Source organism: Anopheles maculipalpis, chromosome 3RL (genome assembly GCF_943734695.1).
Source record: "Anopheles maculipalpis chromosome 3RL, idAnoMacuDA_375_x, whole genome shotgun sequence".
Classification (NCBI taxonomy): domain Eukaryota; kingdom Metazoa; phylum Arthropoda; class Insecta; order Diptera; family Culicidae; genus Anopheles; species Anopheles maculipalpis.
The window spans coordinates 25,268,175-25,290,059 of NC_064872.1; the positions used below are offsets into that span (position 1 = coordinate 25,268,175).

The 21,885-nt window shown below is 45.2% G+C and overlaps 2 protein-coding genes and 1 pseudogene across 4 annotated transcripts; 1 reads left to right on the forward strand and 2 right to left on the reverse strand.

Annotated features, from left to right (window-relative positions):
* Positions 1–34: 34 nt before the first annotated feature.
* Positions 35–20,678, reverse strand: LOC126563968 (embryonic polarity protein dorsal). Of its 3 annotated transcripts, XM_050220846.1 has the most exons (8): positions 20,612–20,678; positions 10,623–10,682; positions 6,102–6,536; positions 5,642–6,036; positions 5,489–5,567; positions 3,138–3,311; positions 930–1,004; positions 35–858 (listed from the first exon to the last, which is right to left on the reverse strand). In XM_050220846.1, the coding sequence occupies exons 1-8, from the start codon at positions 20,634–20,636 to the stop codon at positions 35–37; spliced, it is 2,067 nt and encodes a 688-aa protein (XP_050076803.1). In that variant the 5' UTR covers positions 20,637–20,678. The 3 variants fall into 3 exon arrangements, with proteins under 3 accessions (XP_050076803.1, XP_050076802.1, XP_050076801.1); XM_050220845.1 differs by lacking the exons at positions 10,623–10,682; positions 20,612–20,678 and adding an exon at positions 6,730–7,168; XM_050220844.1 differs by lacking the exons at positions 35–858; positions 930–1,004; positions 3,138–3,311; positions 10,623–10,682; positions 20,612–20,678 and adding an exon at positions 6,730–7,168 and having other exon boundaries at positions 3,493–5,567.
* On the forward strand, positions 15,005–16,560 carry LOC126564586 (uncharacterized). The gene is made up of 2 exons (XM_050221664.1): positions 15,005–16,314; positions 16,379–16,560. The coding sequence occupies exons 1-2, from the start codon at positions 15,007–15,009 to the stop codon at positions 16,550–16,552; spliced, it is 1,482 nt and encodes a 493-aa protein (XP_050077621.1). The 5' UTR covers positions 15,005–15,006; the 3' UTR covers positions 16,553–16,560.
* Positions 16,589–18,408, reverse strand: LOC126565845 (uncharacterized; annotated as a pseudogene).
* Positions 20,679–21,885: the final 1,207 nt, after the last annotated feature.

Here is a 21,885-nt window from a genome sequence, read left to right on the forward strand (position 1 = left end):
GTGTGTGAGTGTGGCCCAATCACCAGGCTGTCGCCTAATTTAAATCGTTGGTGCTGAGTTTTGTAAAGCTGTCGGTTAGGTCCTCGTCGTTGTTATCGTTTCGATCCGGTAGAGTTTGGGGTTGTCCCTGCAGTTGTTGTTGCTGTTGCTGTTGTTGCAATTGCTGTTGCTGCTGCTGCTGGTTCGCTAAGAGAGCCTTAAGGTTGGAGGCTGAATTTTGCTGGTAACTACCAGACGTCTGCATGTTTGCCACCTGCTCTAGACGGTTAAGCTCCGTCGTCGAGAGTGTCCCGAGCACGTTGCGTATCTCAGACGAGTTAAACACCGGATCAAGGTTTGTCAGGTCAAAGTTGATAAAGTTTAAATCGGACCCCATCGACGGTGGACCCGCGTTCGGTTGGCTGCTGGTGGGGATCGTATTCGTTGTGTTCATGGATAGCATTACATCACCGGTCGTGAGTGGCAGAGAGCCAAAGTTTCCCAGATTGAAAGACTGTTGACTAGTCCCGTTTTGGCTTTGCAGGGCTATTGGCTGTACCCAGCCATTTGAGGGGCCGGGTAGCGTGGTGTCGAACATCGGGTTCTGTTGTTGCTGTTGTGATGGTGATGCGTTGGTGCCGTAATTGGTAGCGAACGTACCGAACAGGTTACCTCCCGTACCGCCGAGTGTGGTGTAGACGGGTGGGGTAGGTGTTACATTGCCAGGGTCAAGCGGTGAGATAGGGCCACCGAGACCCGGAGATGGGGTGAGTGTGGCCGGAGATCGATCTGGACCAGGGGAGGTGCTCTGAGCGTTAAGCATTCCTTGTTGCATCGGTTGAAGTTGATATTGGTTCGACGGGTTGTGGTTGGGAGAGTCTGAGCGGAATGAAAATGGTGGAATTAGCAATTAACTGAACACGTGGAACATTTAGCGAGTCAATGCTTACCTCCAGGTTCATTTTTAATTTCCTCTTTTGTCATATGTTGGAATCCACCCGCATTGTGATAGCTGTATAGGCCTCCTGTAGGAAAGGAAACGAAAATTAGTTAGAAAATTCCTTGTTTTCGTTAAATAAAAATATAAAATCAATAACTATCATGCACATAAAAACACAAAAGCACAAGATTTGAATCAATTAATATAAAAAACCCATTCAAAACAAAAAAAAAAAGGGTAAGAGAATGATTAGTAAGGAAAAGAAAACCTGTTAGCAGTTCAACAAAACAACTTAAAAGAAAAAACTAACACAGCAAAGCTAGCCTAAATCAGTTAGCATTTTATGTGAACACAACTCTTAACCGTACCTGCAGTCATACAAACTCTCACTTACTCTTATTGTCTTGGTAGCTTATATCCAATTATAATGCAACCTATGCTGTAATAGGATAACTTGAGCAACATTTTTTTCACATAAAACTCAACGCTTTTAACCTTCGTTCGGTTTGTTTCTTCATACGTTCACATCGTCTTTATTGAATGATCTTTCATAAAGATTAACAATTTGACTCTGTGAAATGGATTGCTATCCACCTGTGACACCAGTAACGCTAGTTTTTTTTATCGCTCTGCGATTTCCTGGAGCATTATTCATTGTACAAAGTTACACCTAGGGTAAGTATAGTTATTGTATTTGGTTTCGATTACACGCATTTTGCTGCAAGACTTGTTTTCCATTAGTATTACAATTGAACGCTAATTGTATTTGTTTTGTGTATTCCACGGTACATGGACCCAATGCCAATTGTGTGTGTGTGTGTGTGTGTCACAAATTGTTTTATAGATTTATGTTTCTATGTATATCGTTTACCAAATTCACTGGAGGTACAGCCAACAATTAAAAGAAAATCCAAGATAATAAACAAAAAAACACATTTCTAAGTATTTCTTCCACTTAAACGCAGTCAGTTTTCGAAATAAGTACTATAAAAACACTTCAGAGTCTGAAGAATTTGACTTCAGTATCTGAGTTAAATTCTTTACGAAAAACAAGAAAAAGAAGGACACACCGTTGCTTGCTGTTATTCACTAAGTACAAGATTGTAAATGTATAAATTCGTGTTCGCGCTTTCCAATATTGCTACGCCTCATCTTCACTGTTTGTTTAAATTTGCTGTCAAAAAGTGACAGCATATCCTTGAATCGAATTGTTTCAATCGGTTTTCTAATCCATACAAAAATTCAACAACATGTTCGCTGTTCGTTCCTTTTTTTTCAAAATTTCAAAACATCTGCTCTGTGGCCACCCAACCGTGGACATGCGCCCTAGCTAATAAACAACGCTCCCATTACTACATCCCTACAGCCTGATTCTAACAAATCTCACAAATAGATGGCAATGCTGATTCGAATTTCAAATTCGACTAACTCCTAACGGTTTTTTTTTTGGGTGGTAGTGGATTTCTCATCCCCGTACGTTCGAATGTTAGTTCCTTCCACCGCCAATAAACGCTAATTTAGTTGCCTGTTTTGTAATGTTAGCAGTAGTAGTAAAGGTACCCAAATTGCAAATTCTACCTCCACCGGCTATTGACACCAATTCCAATAAGGAGGACAACAACAACAACAATTTTAGGAACCAATGAGCCCAAATACGATCGACGGAGACATCCAGTATGGGGTTAGATTCGCGAGAGCGATCTCGCGAACGGAGGATGTCTGCCTGTCCAAATTGTCAAACAACGCGGTACAACAATGTTTTTTGAGTGTGTGATTAAATGTTTTTTTTTTTAAATCTATTTCTTTGTAACATGACGAATGTGGACGGAGCATCTCCAGATAGAGAGATAGACAAACAGACAGAATAAGAAGTAAACGAGGACATATAACGGACAACGAAGAGATGATATACTACGCAATGTATGAGAAATGTAACCATAGAAACCGAACGAGATCAGGTGTTCAATAAAGTTGAAGTTGTGCAGTGAAGTTGAAAACAAAATGAAGCCCGCTCTACGACGTCCTCCACCAAGAAAGTAAGAAAAATGCAATTATAAATGGACGAAACAGAGAACCCCCGGGGGAAAAAAAATGGCACCAGGTATGTGGAGCTCACCAATAATGTATCGAAGTGTGCTTAACTGTAGTATGTGCGGGATAGTGGAAACGGAAAAAAAACGGAACTAACTCCAACAGCGGAGCGTGAAGAAAAACTTACGGGGTAAACCGCTCGTGGACGCACTGTGACCACCGGTCGCGTCAAGCTGCGATAGGTTCGGGATATTCCCCGATACCACATTGCCCTGTGGTGATTGACCCCGCATTGGTGCTGCTACCGGTAAAAAGACATTCGATGAACTCGCTAGCTTCTGCCGTTTTCTTCGCAGTTCGACTATTTTTTTTTTGTACAGGGCACCGTTTTTTCAAGCAGTTTTTGTTTGTTTGCGTGTGAGCAGATGTGTTTATACGTGGAGAGCGGGATAACCGAAAAAAAATAAAACGATACAAAAAAGAGAACATTACAATTAGTACAGCCTGGAGGTGCCGGTAAGAAAGGTAACTATGTTTGATGTTCATGATAAGGATAATGTTCGTTGCTATATGATATGCTTAAGAAATCATTGCTCTGGAGTAGCTCCGGACACAAAAGGGGATCAAAAATAAAATGTATTAGTTCCTCTCAAACATCACTATCGGTGACCATTCGTGTTATTTGGCTCTGGTGCTGCTGCTGCTGCTGGTTCTGCGGATACTGTTGGGAGGTGGTGGTGGTGGTGATCAAAGGACTCGGTTCTACCGGTGCATAATAGCAGGAAGTTTCATCAAACTCGCTTAGCGCAGCATTCGGTGCGATCGAGGTGTAAAGGGCAAAGTGTTCCGCCTCCGTTAGATCCACATTCGGATCCAACTGAACTCCATAGTTGCCCTCGACTAGATTCTTTATGCTGCGTGCATCAGCAATCGCTACCAGCTCCAGATTACCATCCTGGATGGGCACATCCAGCTGTAAGGCACTGACCGCTTTACGATCGAGCGGTGGCAGTGAAGCCGTACTAGCACGCTCGTACGAGTCATTGCCCGGAAGCGACAGGTGCGTTCCACTACCACCGTTGCGCGATTGCATACCGCCCGTCGGTCCGTCACCCTTCAGCGGGATGTAGATGTAATCCGGACTGGCATCTGACGTTGGTCGCCGAGCACTAACGCTGCTAACGCTGCGAGCAACCGGCTTACCAGCCTTTCGCTTCTCACCGGAAGAATCACGCAGTGAACCTTTACGGGGTGGTGCCTGGTTCTCGCTACCCTCAAAATCTACCGTGACACTTGGCTCTTTAGATGCGTTCTTTCGGTTGAGCGTATTCGTGCTAGCGGTTAGGTCCGATTTGCTCTTCTTGCGCGAGAACAACTTGGAGAAAAAGCCTGGCTTTTTGTTGCTATTCTTAGGCAGCGTGCTAAAGTCTCCTGCGCCTGCCGCTCCACTACCAGCCGAAGCACCTTTGGTGGGTGAGCTTGGTGGTGTTGGAGGCAATTTCTTGTTCAACGGACTGTCGGGCGATTTCATTATGATGATCTGATCGGACTGTGGACGAGGTGCCAAACTGCGCATCGAACCCTTGCGTATGATCGTATTCAAAAGCACCTCGTCGTTGGCATCCAGAGCGTTGTTTTCCTTATTCTGAACACTCGGTTTGGCACGCTTCGGTGGCAATGGAGGTAGCTTTTCCATTTCCTGTGATTCACGCTTCAGCGAGGTTACATCGATAGTGGGCACGTGCAGTGGCTCGACCGCATCGTACACTCCCGCGTCCAGTTTTGCGTGCTCCGGTCGCGGAGGTATCGGTGGACCAAGCGTGATCGAGAGCGGATTTTTGAATGCCCGCTGAAGGCTAGTGTAGGTGGCAGCATCATCAAACACCTCATCAATATCCATCGGCTGTCCGCCGGGTGATCCGAGCTGGATGGGTACGGTTTGTTCGAGCGTTTTCAGCTCCTGCTCTAGAATCAAATTTTCGCGCCGCAACTGATGATCGGTGTAGATCTCATCCAGCTCAGCCACCTGCTCCAACAGCTCCTTCAGAGTCTGATCATCATCCGGTACAGCAGCAGAACCAGCAGCAGCTGCAGTAGCATCAACAGCCGATAGTCCATTTCCGTTTGTATCAACATTGTTCACCGTGCCATCGGGCAGATCGAACGAGTTGGACTGATAGATGTTGTTGTTAGTGTCCCCGGTAAGCATCTGATTGTCTTCGCCCGAGGAACCTCCGTCGCCAATGGTGTTTCCATTGTTGGGCGTCACGTTGAATTCGTTTCGTTGTATCCATTCGGTCGTTTTCTGATCGCTGGTTACCGATTCCGCAACGAACGGTTTGTCCTCGACGTTCGGAGTGTCGAGAACGATCACCTCCTCGGTGCGCGGTGCTGGACCATTGATGGGCTTGACCTGCTGCTCCAGAGCCGATCGATTCGAGCCCTCGAGCAGGATGCGCTTGAAGAGCTGATTCTCGGGAGAATCAGCGTCGGGATTTTTCATGAGTTCACGATGCAGTGCCGAGAACCGGCGCCTACCTGAGTCTAGCGGTATGAACTGGAAATCGCGCGCCTCCGAGTAGGTGTTGTCCGATGGTCGTTCCAGTTGCACGTAAACCTACAATGAAATGAGGCAAAGGGGACATTCAATGTCTTCCCGAACCTTAAGTGAAGCTATCCGAAGTAACTTACCCTCACAGGATCAGTGATATCCATCGGTTTGTACTGTGGCGTTCGGAAACTGATGGCAACCTGTTTGTGCACGTCGGAGTGCGAAAACTCGGCATAGCTCTCCCAAACCGTGATATTTCCCTTCTTCTCGAAGAATCGCACCTTAATATCTTCCTTCACCACCTTTTCACATAGCAAAATAATCTCCTTGCCACCGGATACTGGCGCACAGCAATCGCTCAACCGGCAGATGATCAGATCGGACATAGCCTTCTTATCGTAGATAATGTCCGACACGACCGGTGTGAGCGGCTCCGTAAAGCGTCCTCGCTGTTGACCTTCTAGAAATACCTGGAAGCACAGACGGACAGCATTGAGGTCGATCGAGCCAGGTTCCTTGGCGTGACCAAATCCAGCTAGAAAGGAACAAAGCAACAAATGAGGGCCCCCGTTGAACCTTACACGAACAAACCACACTTACTTCTGTACGGATCAACTCGAATCTCTTGACGTAAGCGAAGTGCCTCCTCAACATCCTTCTTCTTGACGCACTGAATGCCCAAATTGTTGAAAGTGTAGCTCATGGTAGTGCTGTTAATCTCCACCGTACAGACACCCTTCTTGCAGCCCTCCTTACCGACCAGATTGTGCGGATGGGGCTTATGATCGGGACCTTCCTTAGTGACGCAGGACACCACTACGACCGCCCGTCCCCGGTAACCGTGCACCTGTATGCTCGGGAACGTTTTGTGTTCGGCCGTAGTACTGACGCCCGGAATAGAACCGGCCGATCGTCCTTCGCACTCATAGCGAAACCGTAGCGCCTTCGGATGGGGCTGTTCCGTGATCTCCACGTACGGGCGTTGCGTTGCTACTGGTGGCATCTCTTCGCGTATATCTTGATCGATTACGTGAACTGTTGGGTATAGAGAGAAGTATGATAATAGTTAGAGGAAGACTCGAATACGGGAGGTGATCATAAGAATCATGTTTAGTACGATCGGAACACCAATAGCGCGAGCGTCAAAATAGGGTACTAGAAGCACAAATTCTTTTTTTTTTTTTGGGAAGGATCTTTTTTGTTTCATTATCTGCCGTACAATTATTACCTTCCGGTGGGGATTCGGGGCATGGTTTTTGGTTTGGTATTGGTGATGGTTTTGGTGGACATAATGGTTGTTGTTTGGTTGCGATTTCTTGTAGGTTAACCGCTGACGGTGGTGATGTGACGGTAATAATTGGAGAGGGAGTTTTTCTCTTGATCTCACCACCACCATCGTCAGTAACGGTAGAAGTGGAAACGGCACTGTTTACAACTATTTCAGGATTATGGTGCACTATCACATTGTACATTCCTGCCAGCGGGGATCGTTTCAGATGATCGAGTTTGTGGAAGAGATTAAGGTACTCGTAGTCGGACGATGAGGTTGAAGTGTCTGACGATGCAGACGAGTTATACCGTCGATCATCGGTTGCGTCAGTATTAGGATGGAATCGAGCAGCATCAGCAGACGAAAGGGGATCATTTCGACGAACCGGGAAGGACATTGCTGGTTAGTATGGGGCAGGGGACTATCAACACAAGGACTGGTAGATTCCTGCACAGGGAGGGCAAAAAGTAAGTGTTACTGACGACCTAAGCGGCTTAATCCTGGATAGCTTGTACACTCGATTAGTTACAAATTTAATTATAGGTTTTCGAGGTCAAAATGTGGCGAGTAGGATTTGCGTTAACAAACGAAAAGTTGCGATCAGCGTTCGATCGGTTCAGTATGATCGAGTTTGTTTAATTTGGTACGATGATTTCAAACGTGTGTTTTGCCATGCCACTGTTGATTTCCTCTCGCTGCCAACAGCTGCCAAAAGTCTGTATCGAACATCGAGACCCGTAGCTACAAAACGAGAGTACGGGAGCAACTCTCAACGTCCTCAACGCTTGTCTACGTGTGCAGAAGATTGAATAGGATGAATGGATCCCTATATCCCAATGCAAAGTCATGCATCACTCTCCATCTCTAACACTTTCTATTTCTTTTGCTCAGTCTTATGTGAGCAACGTTTCCGTTAATCTCTTCTCTGTTCGAAAACGGCACGGGTACAGCATATAGGCCGCGTATACCAACCACCAAACGGCACAGGTTCTTGCCGGTGCCTAACTGAAGCTGCGGACTAATGGAGAAATCTATTTTTAAACATTTTCATCACACTATCGAACGCGAGCCAGCTGAAACGCGGCCGTAACGTTTGGCCTGCATCAAGGGGCACGCTCGGTACACCCCACCGGGAGTTGCAGCAGCTTCATGTTACGGGCATACGAACGAACGGCTATCCCGGGGCGGCGATAGATAAATATTTTACATCTGCACCAACCAGTTGGTTGAATTATTTTTAACGAAAATTCGCTGGTTAAGGTTGTCTGCTGGAAAGCGAAAAGGCCTCATCGAGATGAACACCGTGGACACTGAGTTTGTTAAAGAGGAGATTTGATTTTTGGTAGTACTGCATTAGAATTTCACTCGGTTAGTAATAGAGATGGCACAGAAAGAAACGAGAAGAAATCAGCTTTATGTACAGCGTATCAAAGCCAACATTTGCACAGCACACAGTCTCAAGAGTTATCTAAGGTTCTATATTCGAGACCACAAAAGCTGGGATAGAAAAAGGCGTAACGTTGCTCTGCTAATACACATGTTGGTAGTAAGATTTGACTGCTAAAAGAACTAGGGTTTAGAAGTTTAGATAGACATACAGATCACAGCACAGAAAGGGTAGAATTTTGTAGAAAAGCAAATAATAAACCGAACCTCACGAATGATCACGAATCGTATTGTCACACACCGGACGTTGTTTCACGTACGACTTGCGGGTACTTGCGTGAGGCGAAAACTGGTACCGCTGGGAAAATGGGATACGAAAAATTTTCCACCACGTATCCACACACACATTTTTAAACTCTCGATCGCTCTATCTCTCGCGATCGATGTAGGGATAGGTCACTAGAGACTATACTCGCTGTAAGTCTTGTTCTCCCAGCGGAGAACGCGTTCTCTTGCTCAGTTCGACTGATCGTTTACAGCTACTACTCCGCCTTGAGTTCTGAAAATTGACACCAACTTTTATATTGGTGTGCGTTTCGTTGAGGAAAATTGTAAAAAAAAAACGAGAGAAGCACAACCTGAAGCAACGTGATCTCGCGTGAGGCCATTTAGAAAGGTGAAAAGGTCGTAGAATAATTTGTTTGCGAGATGGATGTGCGTCAGCTTCAACCGTATGGTGAGACAAATAGTGGACATTGTTTACAATATTAGTTTGATAGGCAGATAAATTTTATAGAATTAAGTTAACCTAACTATTCCTATGTACTATCCTTAAGTACTTCGCCTAGTATCAGAGGACATGACAAACTCCTGCTCTCTGATCGTACATGATCAATACCGGATGTAAAAGCGGCGCAGGTGCAGATGTTTTGCGGGTGATGATTTTCACAATTTTCACCGCACGTTCGCACGAGAGTTAAAGGAACATGAAACACGTGCGTTCGTGCTGCGCTTGCGGTACCGATGACGGTGATTGGGCCAACATAAAAATAAATTCGTGACATGACAATGATGATGATCATCCTCCACGGAGCAGTTGGGCGTACGTTTCGTCGGAACCAAGAGTCAGCATTTAAAAAAACAGACGTTGGTTTGTTTTTTCGCGAATCTTCACACAACCACCCAGCAAAGTCCAACAAGATCAGTGTGTTGATGTATTTAATGATGCTGCTTGCTTCATTTTCTTGCTGCTGTCTCGCGCTAGCCTTCTCGTACTGGATCTAGCTCATTGGCGATAGTAATGCTGCGTAGCAGTTTCAGAAAAAGTGTTTCTTTTCATTTTTCATGTCAACGAATTTTGGGGTGACAGGTGCCGTATGAGTCGCGCCATCATCGTGGTTTCGTTTCCTCCTCCGCGAATGTGACGCAACGGGTTGCGGGCTGTAAGTAAGTGTGCGGCATGATCATGCAAAAGTACGACGTCGAAGACTATCAGGCGCAGTATGGTGGCCACACACCGGTAGGAATAGAGAAGATGGTACTTGGAGCAGATCGAGACGGACTGACAGACAGACAGTGAACCGGTGTGTTTTGGTTTCCAAGAATTGTGGCTACAGGGCGGTTCATCTCGATTTAAACCATGGGCCAAAGATGAGTCATTGTGAAGTGTGGGGGATATCGAATGAAATAGAAACATTATGCGAGTGGTTAGTTAAGTCGTTCGACAAGCTGTTAGGGATAAATAAAACCTTTAAAGCACTCCCAGCAAATCCTTGCAACAAATGATAAGCAGTACAAAACATTGTCGCGAACTCTTTCGCTGCGCTGAAAAGTGTCCATTAGATCAAGCACAGAATTATCCCAATGACTAATAGGCGGCACCAGCCGGTACTAATTTATTTGGTTGGCCGGTGCGCCTGCGACATTGCGAGTCGGACACTATTACCACAATGTGCAGACGAAGGATTGATTGCTATCGTCGGGAGGCTTAGTCATCGGGGCCAAACAACACCCGCTGCGAAAGGATAGCAGAGACCATCATAAATCAATGTGCACGAAATATAATTACGCAAACTGTCTAAATAAACTTTTGGTGTGATGGTTACCCCCACTGAAATGATATCTTAGTTGTAGAGGATTGTTGAACAAAATTGAAAAAAAAAAAATGTTGTGCAGCTAGTTCCTTAGGGAACGGATTATGTCTGGTCAAGCGCTACTTATTTCTGCCGTCTAGCCAAACTTCATTGCATCGATTCAATTGGGCGCATCCGATACGGTCTGCGCGGGTGTCAGCATCAACTTTGTCTAGCCGAAATGCATTTTTCAAAACGCGCACACACGTGGCTGCCCACAAGCGACTCGGTCAAGGTCAAGCGCATGTAAACGTTTCTGGCGTTCGCGGCGTTGTTGGTGTTTTCAAAAGTGAAAAATGTACAAATTACATAAGAAAAAACACGATTACTTACTAATATCATCCAACAGATCACTTTCTCCTAGAATGCCTTCTATTGGTAGATGTGAAACATCTGTAAGAAAATGAAAGAAAAAGGAAGGGAAAACTCAATTAATGAAATTCATCTGAATTGGCTTGTCTGTGTGAAAGGTAGCGGAAAGCTTTGTTTTCGTTGTAAGCATGCTGGGTGGGTGGGTCAACGAAAAATGAAAACTAAGGCATAAAGGTCTGCGATTAGCATTGTTTTGGTGTCCCCTGCAAGGCCGGTAATGATCCACTTCGTAGAAAGTGTGGAATGTCAAGAATTTTCCTGATGTATCTCCTCTACCTAGTTCGCGTAGCTCCTTTCCCAAGAATGCGTTCGCGTGGTCTGTGTGCCGTGCCGTTATTATCGATTGGATTGCAAGTGGTTGTGAAAGTTGTGCTCCGTTTGTGTGACCATAGCAAAGAGGCAGGGAAAAAGGACCTCCAAAGGTGTTGAAGAGGAAGCGTTCTGGCACAATTTACTCCCTTCACTTTAACCTCCCGTTGGAAGGTGGTAATCAACGATGTTTTACCGTCTGTAGCATAATTATACAACTGTTTTTGAATAAAACCAACGCATTGCGAGAGTAATCAGATTTTTAAAAAATAATAAAAATATTTTCTATCAAAAACAAAGCATTCAAAAATTGTAGAGCACAATTTTGAAACATGAGTCACATCAATAAGATTATGATGAAATATTCGGGCGGCCCGGGGGTGTAGGCGACACCAACGCCGGTCTTCAAACGGCAGGACCGGGGTTTAAATGCCATTCGGACCGTCGCCCCGTGGTAATGACTGACTAACTAACTACGTGCTATCGGCAGTCTAGAAAGCAAATAATCACGAGCTTATTTATCATTTTTTACTTTGCATGACGATAAATTAAATTTTTTGCTATGCTTTAAAATTGTTTCATTTTCATAGCCCGTTTTGTTTTAACCAGTTGTCTGTGTATTTATACTCTTTACTGTATAACATAACTGTCTCCATAGTAATAAACGGTTTATCGTTTAATATTTTTAAATGAGTGTAGCTTAAAAGTAAAGAAAAAGAAATGGTAGAATATTAATGTTACACACTGTATGTAGCCGCAAGTTTACGGACCTCACAGTCTCGGCTATCGCGAAGCGTTAGCGCAGTGGAATGAGAGTGGAACTTGCTTGGTGTTTCGTGTGCTACACTAATGTTTACAGTACACAGCGAATGATGGTGTGTGGTAACGATTTAAACATTCCGATAGGCTTTCCAGTGAAACGAAAGTGTTATGTTATAGAATACTTTACACGTACATTTAAGACTTAAGTAAAATGCATTACACAACGAAAGTATTATAGAGTTGTCCCCTAAGCTTATTCGTACCAGTGTCCGACAGGGCACTGAAGAATTAATGGTTCAACCTCACATCCGTCGGTTTGTTGACCATCTATTTTGCATGGTAACGCGTTATCGATTGAACTCGCTCGCCTAAACGTTCTTTTATCGAGCGGTCGCTCCGCATATCCTTGTACTTGCCACGATTCTTGCCCGTGATTTGTGTCTGCTAGGCTAGTAAGGTGGGTACGTGTAAAGAAAATTCTTCTTTTTTTCCATTTCGAAGCAACGACCTGCGAACGAGCCCCTCTGTGTAATATCCTGTGTAAGGAAATGGGCAACATAAGCGTGCAGTAAGGATCATTATTCAATAGTCCAATCACTTTTTTTCATGTAAATCATGCTCTAGCCAAGCATAGCAGTCAAGTTTAAGGTTGTGGCAAGGTCGGTAGTAAAGAGTTTGCTCACATTGCTTCCTTGCGAAAACAGAAGTCCGTTTTCCTTGTTCTTGTACGCTAGAAGCGTTGCCAATGCGTAACACAAAGGGAATGTGCAAATTTGCCTGAGCACTTGTTGGAAAGTAATATCCATTTTCCATCGCCGAGGCACGTACATGGCCAGGGGACCTGTTGTTCGGTATTTTAATTACCACAAAGCAATGACAAGACCGTCGACCACAGATTATGTCCCGCTGTCATCCAGACCACTCCCGGTTGGGAAATGTATGTGCATTCGCTGCTAAGAAAACTGCAACCTGTATAAATCTTGTCTCACTCGTCCAGAATTCCAGCTTTTTTACTCGCCTCAGGAATGTGCACACCCAGCGGGAAGATGAGTTAATGCACTTTTCACTTTTACTACCACCGATGGAGGCGCATGGTGGAAATTGCAGTGGTTGGTAATGGTGGTGACACTGATGACGATGGATTTTTAACGCGCAATTGAACACTTGTCGGTTGGAGATGGTCGTGTAAAAAAATACTTACAAAAGAAAGTGAGAAGGCTGTGCAAACGATCGTTCCTGCTGGGCAGACATGATTAATGAGGAGTCACTTATGAAGTGACGCGGTGTCTTGTGCTGTTAATTAGTAGCTTCGAACGTTTCATGACTTCAAAGTGAACATTTGAACAGGAATCGTGGCAGATTAAGCATGTGTTGCATCACATAGGTTTTATATTGCATCGCTTGTAAAAATCTTGTTCTTTGTTCTGTGCTGGAGATCGCGCATAGATCGTACAGATGTTTCCTTGACTTTTTGTCGTACCTTCACTGGATGACACGCGCGCGCGTTCAATAACCCGCTGTTTTCCTTTCGAATCATGTCGGGATGCATCTCATTTCGGCATCGATAGCATTGATGGCAAGAAGAGGAACAACCCATGCACGCAAAGCACAAATGCATTTTCGATTTCAACGGATGGTAATAAATTTTGTGGTCGTAAATCACCCGAAGGTCCTCCTCCTTCTTCCTTTGATGGAGCGCGATGGACAAACAGGGTAGATGATATGATCTTCAGAGCTAGTACACTTCCTCATTGCAAATAAAACGATCGGATGAAGATCACTTTATCCCCTCTCAACGCAGATCCCCTTTTTTGCATTCATCCGTTACAAAGCGATTTTCCGATCCATCCGGCAGGGTAAATCTAATCCATCGTTCAAGGTCTGCGGCCGAGGAAATGGCGACAATATTTTAATACAAGTCGTGCGTATTATTCACTGCTCGTATTGTGTACTAAGCAAAAGCAGGGTGGTAAAAGTGCTATAAATATAGCAACCACAACTGCTACCCCCGCTGAGTGATCTTTGCACTGGATGATCTTGATTCCGTGAGTATACACACAGAACACACGATCAACCCTTGCTGGCATACTGTGCGGTGAACGCGCATTGTTTGCTATATGAAAAACGAAACGCAAAACTAAAGCGTAATTACTGTGGCCAGTGTTGCTGTGGGGTTCGCGGAAGCGGTCACATCTATCCAAATAAAAAGGAAAAATGTAATCACAGAACCTCAGAGCAGATGGGAACGATGGTGAACGAACGCGCGAACGCATCGGATGCAGCAAATGCTGCAAAACCGGTTCAAGATCATTGGCGATGCATCGCAGCAAGTGGTCGCCGGTATGAGGCAAGCGCAAGTCACCGTCAACGTACGCCGGATGGACAAACAAAACACGCATGCGGAAGATCGCAAGCGTTCGCAGTGTCACACCTTTTGTTGGCGGATATTGCAAGACTGCATCTGAGACAGCAATCTGACAATCTTTCTTTCTTGATCAACCAGACATCGAGGAGCTGATCGCCTTGTGGCTGTTTTTCCAACGATCCGTCACAGCGCTTCTGACACTTTTTTGTCCGTATGAGACACGAGGCCGGCGCGCGATTAACCGAAGCCACTTGTGTACAAACAATGGCCGATCACAACCGCCGCCACAGCGGGACTTATGATATTACAATAATAATAAACATTATTGTCATGACAAGTCGGCGCACGCTTCCAATGGATCATCTTCTGTTCTGGTGAACACAGGGAATCCAATACGGTTGTTTACTTTAAAAAAATCTTTTTTTTTTGTTTATTTTACACGATCAGAACACAATATTCTGAAGCGGCGATTGACTTCTTGAGCGGCAAATGGATGAAGACGATGACAGGAGCAATTCAATTAGAAGTGTTGACTGACAGTTTAGTTTTGTACGAACGGATTTTGATCGCAGAGGGTACGATCGCATACATAACTTTCTTTCGAGATAACGTATCAAATCGCCTAGGGATAGGGAGAAGTTGTTCCCAGAAAAGATTACCGCCAAATACCGCCATTCATATGCGACTGGAGATCTACCATGCATCACCTCATGCGTCGGCATTAGCCAACTGTGCTAGGGAGCAATTTAGCAAGAAATTCCCCGAGCTTCCAATGGGGAACCCACCACCGGCTCAGGTTCACGCTGTGCAAACTTCCGACACGATATCGTGTTGACGGTGGGCGATAACAATCGGTGGTACTATAAGAAAGCCTTTCGCCCACTGCCAAGGCCACACTCGTCGCGAACGATGGCGCCATCAACTGTGCAAGTACTGTCCGCGTGCTTGGCGATCCTAGCCCTCGCTAGTTCGGTGAATTGTAATCCATTTTTCGGCAATAATTATGTGCTTCCACAAGGGGCACGACTCGCGAGTGCAGCAAACTCGGTGGTACGAAATCTAGACTCTGCCCAGACGCAAGTAACCCGTTCTTTGGGCAATCCAACGGCGTCGGAGTTTCTGAGGGCTGGAGCTACAGCACTGAGGGATTACGTTGGCAACACGACGCTTGTGATGGGACAACTGTTTCGCGAGGTGGCACAGGTTGCTGTGGATCGTTCGACCGCACCAGCGGTGGTTTTCACGAGACTTTCGTTGGCCGTACAAGGAGTGTCCCAGTGGAATCGAAACGTATCCCAATCGCTTGATGTGTTTAGGGAGGCGTTTAACTACGATGAGAACTCTAACACCGCCAGTTTTATGGAGCACTTGAGAACTTCGTTCCACAAGAACGTTCAAGATTTGTCCGGCGTATTGCAGCGTTTGGGTGATGCGGTCCTTCCAGTGGCGGGACAACCACTCAATACGCAGCAGTTTTTGCAAGTGGTGTCTGCGAATGGTACCCTGCAGCAGCTGCTGGATGTGGTGGAATCGACCGTACGTTTATCGGGAGAATATTTGTCGAGCGTAAGCAACCTGGTAGCAGCAGTCCGTGCCGCAAACGACTTCCAAACACGATCGTACTCCTTGCTTCGTACCAATCAGGCATCGATCAATACCAACGTTGATCGTTACAGTACCGCTTCGAATGCATCCTTCTACCGGTTTCTTACCGTGGCCGATTCGCTCTTCACTCATCTTAAGGACACCAATGAAAGTTTTGTCTTTCGATGGCCCCTGCTCTTTAGTGCTGCTGTTCAGGATAAGCTGAATCTGCTGAACCATTCGATCGATCATCTAACATGGAACATAATGCAGCGCACCGTCAAGGTGGCGCAGAATCTACAGAGTACGAGTGCACTCTTCAAAGAGGGCAACAATCCGCTGAACTACCTGCGTGAGGAAACCGACTTGTTCGCTCGTGTCATGCTGGACGTACTGTACGGGGAAAACTACTGTGCCACTGGGTTCGTTACAACGTTCAACACATTACCACAACAGGTAGCTACGCTTTTGGCGGGCTGTTTAAACGACCAGACCACACTCGAGAGTCAGGGTGCGGGCCAGCTTGTGTCGCTAGCAAACAGTTTCCTCCGGCCGTACGTTACTGTTATCTACGGGCGGCTTAATATCTGTTTCCAGCAACCGTTCGACAAGATGACGGAATGTTTAGACAACGTGAGTTGATGCAGACCGGGTGCATGTGTGGTGTAGATTCTAATCTACTTATTTGTTCTTTCAGATCGTAGAGACTATCGACTTTAGAGGGAAGTTCTTCTTGCTGGACCTTGCTAGCCAACTGTTCTTCGAACAGGTCCAGGAAGAGCTGCCGACCTGTAATGATCGCGTACTGGAGTTTGTTCGGAACTCGGGCTTGAGGGAGTCTTGCCAGATTTACAATAGCGTTGCCACGTGATCGATTGGGGGGAAAAAAATGGTTTATTGAAACGTCAAGAGATTACTTCGTCCAACGATTACGGTAGCGCGTTCGCTTCTTGCTGTAGATGCACATCTCCTGGATGTTGTGATAGTTTAAAAAGTACCCATTCTGTGCCACACACGAGTTGAAGTTGTGCTGTATCTCACTGTCCACGAACGATTCCACCTGCTTAGCGGCATTATAAATTCTTCCATTCGCCCAATTGTTTTCGTACCCATTCTGAAGAAAAATAAACAGTTCCTCGTGTTAGTGTCGAAAATTCTTACCAGCAAAACCCGTGGCGTATTTTCTTACCAGCTCCAAACAGTAGTTAAGCTTGCGCGGTGCATAACGGAAGCAAATGTCAAATGCAGCGTAAGACGCATTGATCGCACCCACAAGGTACGTATCGAGCAACTGCGAGATGATCGCAAACGTTTTCTCCTCGTTCGTCGTCTGCTCCGCCAGGCACCCGTTCACGTGGGCAAGGGTAAAGTTCGGGAAGGCCAGTATCTTCTCGATGTACGATTCGGTGCAGTCGTTCGAGAGCATCGGATCGGACGCAACCTGTACGGCAACCTGCGTCATGTAGCCGATCGGGGCGGTGATCGAGCCGCGCGATTTCCACTGCTCAATGTCACGGTGCTTGTACAGCTTCAAGTTCTCGAAGTTGATGCGTATCTTTTGGATTGTATTTTCGAGGGCTTTTTTGAGCGCGATAAAGTAGTTGGTGGTGGACTTGGGAAAGGTTGTGGTAGGTAGTTTCTCTTTCAGCCGACGGTACATATCTTCTTCGTACGTGCGAAGCTCGTCCAGTGCTGTGACGATATCTTCTACCAGCGTGAGGGAACCGTTTAGGTACATTTCGATCGAATCGTTAAAACCTTGCTGTGCGGCAAGAGCACGTGCATTGGTTTCCACTGTCCATGCTTCACCTTTTTCGATAACGTCCGCTAGGCGGAGTACGTTTTCTTGCAGTTTATCTGTGGCAGCGAAAATGTCATCCACAGCAACACTCACATCACGCTGGTCGAAAAGCGCCTCCGAGAGACTGATCGATGCGATTCGTAGATCACTATTAATCGAACGCATTAGGTTGTGGTTGTACATGCTGTAGTCGAGATTTTGGAGCATCGAGATGCTGTTTACCGAATCGTACCCGTTCAGGTAACGGATGGTTTCGATCAGTGCGTGCTGTACCGATTCTAGCTCACGGGTTGTGAAGTCTTTGAACGTAGCCTCGAAGCGATTGGTCACATTCGTAACGTATTCCTGCAGTCCGGCACTGGCAAGCTGCAGATAGTCCACCGACGGAACGTTCTGCTTGAAGCGCTCGATAGCAGCTCGAGCCGTGGACACATTATCGACAATACCCAGCGTTGTGTTTGTCACTTCCTCGTCATCTGCCAGCGGGTTGCTAGATGCGCCGGAAACGGTCGATAAATTGCTGACACTTAGTAACACCATCACTAGCACCGGCAACAGTAGCACCGAACGGTGCAACGTTACGGATGTTGGTCGATGCATTTTGCTCGCCGTGTGGGAGTTAGTTCACGAAAAACTTATCGAACAAACACTGAATCACTGTGGATGAGCTGCTTGAATGAGCTCCGGGTTGGGACTGAATAGTGGATCAGTGCTAGGTTTGGCCGTAAGCCCTTCAACGCTCCCGTCGATATCATCATTACTCGCGTGAAATAAATGCGCGCTACGTAACAGAAGCCGGGAGGCGGCAGTAGAGGTGCGTTTTGCGGGACCAACGCCATTATAATCAGTAGCAATAATAACGACCAGCCACACCACCCCCTCGCCGAGACCATCATCCGCCCGAGCGCTAGACAATTCCTAATCATCGCATCAACACTTGACCGGTGAAGGCATTCTGTTCACCCCCGGAACGAGCACAAGGGATGGGTGTGGAATTATAGGCAGTAGAAACAATAAGGCGGGCCTGCCCGACGGAAGGTAATGTAACACATCCGAAACGCTACACCCAGAGACGTGTTTTTGTGCGAGACACCTCACACGAATTATGGGAAATAAATTTAAAGAAATAAAATCATTCACAAAACGATATCTCTGACAGCTTCCGATCGGTTGGTTGAAAATCAGTTGCGAAAATCTGGATGCACACAGGGCACGCATGAGTAGTAGACGATGGATCAGTCCTCTGTTGGGGATCGCGTGCATTAGAACACAATAGTTGTTCATTGAGTTAGTGGTGGTTATAGTGATATCTCAACCACTGAGAACCGAATGCGGTCAGCAATATTCACATGGGAGCAGATGATGCACTCACTGCCAAGCGAGGTTGAGGGGGTACTGATACTGATGAAGGGCAAAAGCTGCTGGCTCACACTCAAGGTTAGCTGTGCATTTTATGGAAATTTTGATACACAATATGTATCGTGGAAGAGGGGAAGAATATTGACCAGAAACACACGCAAGAGCGTTCGACTAAGAAGTCAAACGCCAAGACGCCGCACATTCTTACGGGGGGATTTTTGTTTTTGGGAATGTCATTGTGGACTGACCAATTTTATTGCTTCGTGGCATTAGTATTCGCCAAGCGATGTACGGCAGTAGACAGTTTTTATGCTGCGGTAGCTTTAGCTGGATGGTTGAAGTTGGGAAGCACCAGCAGTAAAAAAAGTTAACAGTGACAGAAATATAGCGCGTATTTTAATGTTTAATGGCTTTTGGAGTTGCAAACAATGGATGTGATGCAGATGGAAGAAAAATCCCCAGTGTTGAAAGAATGTTTTAGAAGAAAACACAAGTTTCAAGAGGATGCCAAGCCTTGTATAAAATTGTAACCGCAATGGCTGTCCTAACAGGACAAATATTGGTCGAATAATTATTATTTCTTGACAATTTCAATTATTAACAATTCAAGACTTTAGACTTTAAGGCTGCCGAGGACGATTTGGTGACAGCTTTTCTCGGTCGTTTAAACAACTCCGTTACACGTTAATTGTCACTGTGATTGGCAGCAACTGATGAATATGAAATAATTCAATTGATTAACAGAAAGAAGTTCTGTTAAAATATTTAATCAATATTCACTTAACTCGTTTAGCACACAGATGCTTCTCAGAACAGAATTTGAGATCATTATTGGAACATTCGTCCAGAAATCTACACTTCTATTATACTATGCTTTAGACGGGTTTATTTATCATTAATGCAGTTTTTTCAACAAAACATATTTGTGGGTGTGTTTGTGTGGATGGATGGAAAGAATGGAAGTGAGGGCTTTGATGGAGATGTAATTATTCTGATTGACTTAGATATGACTCATGTGGGCTTTTCCTTCCATAATAAACTAATGAGTGCATTTATGAAGTCTCTCAGGGAATCTAATGAGATCGATACCAATACTAGAATGGGTTTGTGTCAGAAGTGCCATATAAGTTTTTTTTTGTGAAAAACATACATATTTTCAGGTATTAATAGTGTTGGGAAGAACTTTTAATTTAGATCAATTCTGATGTAGAGCAAAAAATATTTTGATGACTTGTTGATGTACAAGAAAATAAATGTTAATGTAGAAAAAAAATGCCCAAACAACTTTTTTGTAGCCGACACTGATGCTGGTCTTTATACGGTAGGATCGGAGCTCAAAACACATCCAGACCGTCCCCCCGTAGTGAGGACTGACTAGCCATCGGATGGCCGGCATGACCTAGGAGATCGTTAAGCCAAGAACAAGAAGAATGTTGCAACTTTATGCGAAGATGTTTATAAGGCTTTGAATAAAATATTCTTCTCATAGGGCTCCAGCGGTCTTGGTGATCAAAAATCGAACAACAATGATGTAACAATGTGTAACGTATGTAACATGTCAGGCGTAAAAGAACCTTCCGACCTTTCATTTCTCCCTCGTTCTCTATGGGGTTAGCTTCGATTAGGTTATCGGAATGTGAATGTAAAACACTGATAATCAAACCCGTTTCAAGAACTGGTGTGAACCTGTGCATCAAGACTTAGAGTCAAAAACATAAGACAGAAAAACTGAAGCGTGCCAAGCGTGACAAATGTAAGCACAAACCATACCTGCACCGTTGACATAAACATCCATGCTGTTGTGTGTGTGGTTTGGAGTGAAATGAATCTATGTTTGCCGATCACTTCCACAAGACGAGGTTCACACAAGATGCAGCAACTGCAACGCACTCAAAGTCGTGCTGGTAGGCACGTGAATGCACTGCGCGGACAACACAAACACTTGACCGGCGCGCTTCAATCAACACAAACACAACGAGGCGAGCACGAAACGAATCAACCTGTTCCAAGACGACCGTAGGAACTCCGGATTGCGTAATGTTTTGTGGCGTTTGTGGCGCGCTTAAACTGTTTACCAATTGTAATTTAATTCTTTTCACAAACTGTGTCTATATCACATTTAAAAAAAGTTTCTTTTAATCTCCTATTTGTTGTTGTTTGTATCGTTTCCCTTTTGAAACACACTTGCAAATGTCACCATCGTGACTTTACGCTTGAAGACTTGACGACCGGTGACACTGAACTAGATTCACAAATCCTGAGAAAGAAAAGAAACACGGATAACGACAAGATAGTTTGGTTTTCCTGCAGATTTAATGCAGGGAGCGAAACATTTGCAAGCTTCTAACAAAAGAAAGGAAAGCAAAAACTCAAACTCAACAAACAAAGCTCGAAATTAAGTCGCTGAAAGCTTTCAACCCATTGATCGTGGGAGCATACATAAGAAGCGAAACAACAAAATGCGCACTTGAAAACAACATCGAGCAAACAAGCTTTACGCACACACCGACACGAGCATGCACACGCGCTGGGTGGAATGAAAACAAACCAATAAACATGGCAGAGAAGGTGGAACGCGATCAAGAGTAAGAAAGAAAAAAAAAACACAGCTACGAATTAGGCTCTCCGTGGCATGCCGTGGACACGCAACGCAACACTGGTGAAAAAGTGTAAAAGGCGATCGATGCTTGTGGGGAGATTTCTGAAACCTTTTTCGCTCGAGCGTTGGAGTTAGGCTAGGAGAAGTGTCCAAGCGCGGGTCTTTTGATTCTGACGAATGGAAACAGGTTTACCGTCCGTGTCTCAGACAGTTACAATCCATTCCGGAGCTACAACATCACACAAAAAAGTGTCAAGAAAACCCGAAAAATAGATATAATGTGATGAGGAAACGGTACAACTATTGATGCGTAAAGTGAAAAGCTGTTAAGCTATCTTGGGCCTCAAACAAGCGTAAACATTGGCGCACAACTTTAACAAATTTAATGCTAACTGAGATTCTCTTCTGGACTCTTGTGTTGCACACTCGAAACAGCCACGAAGCT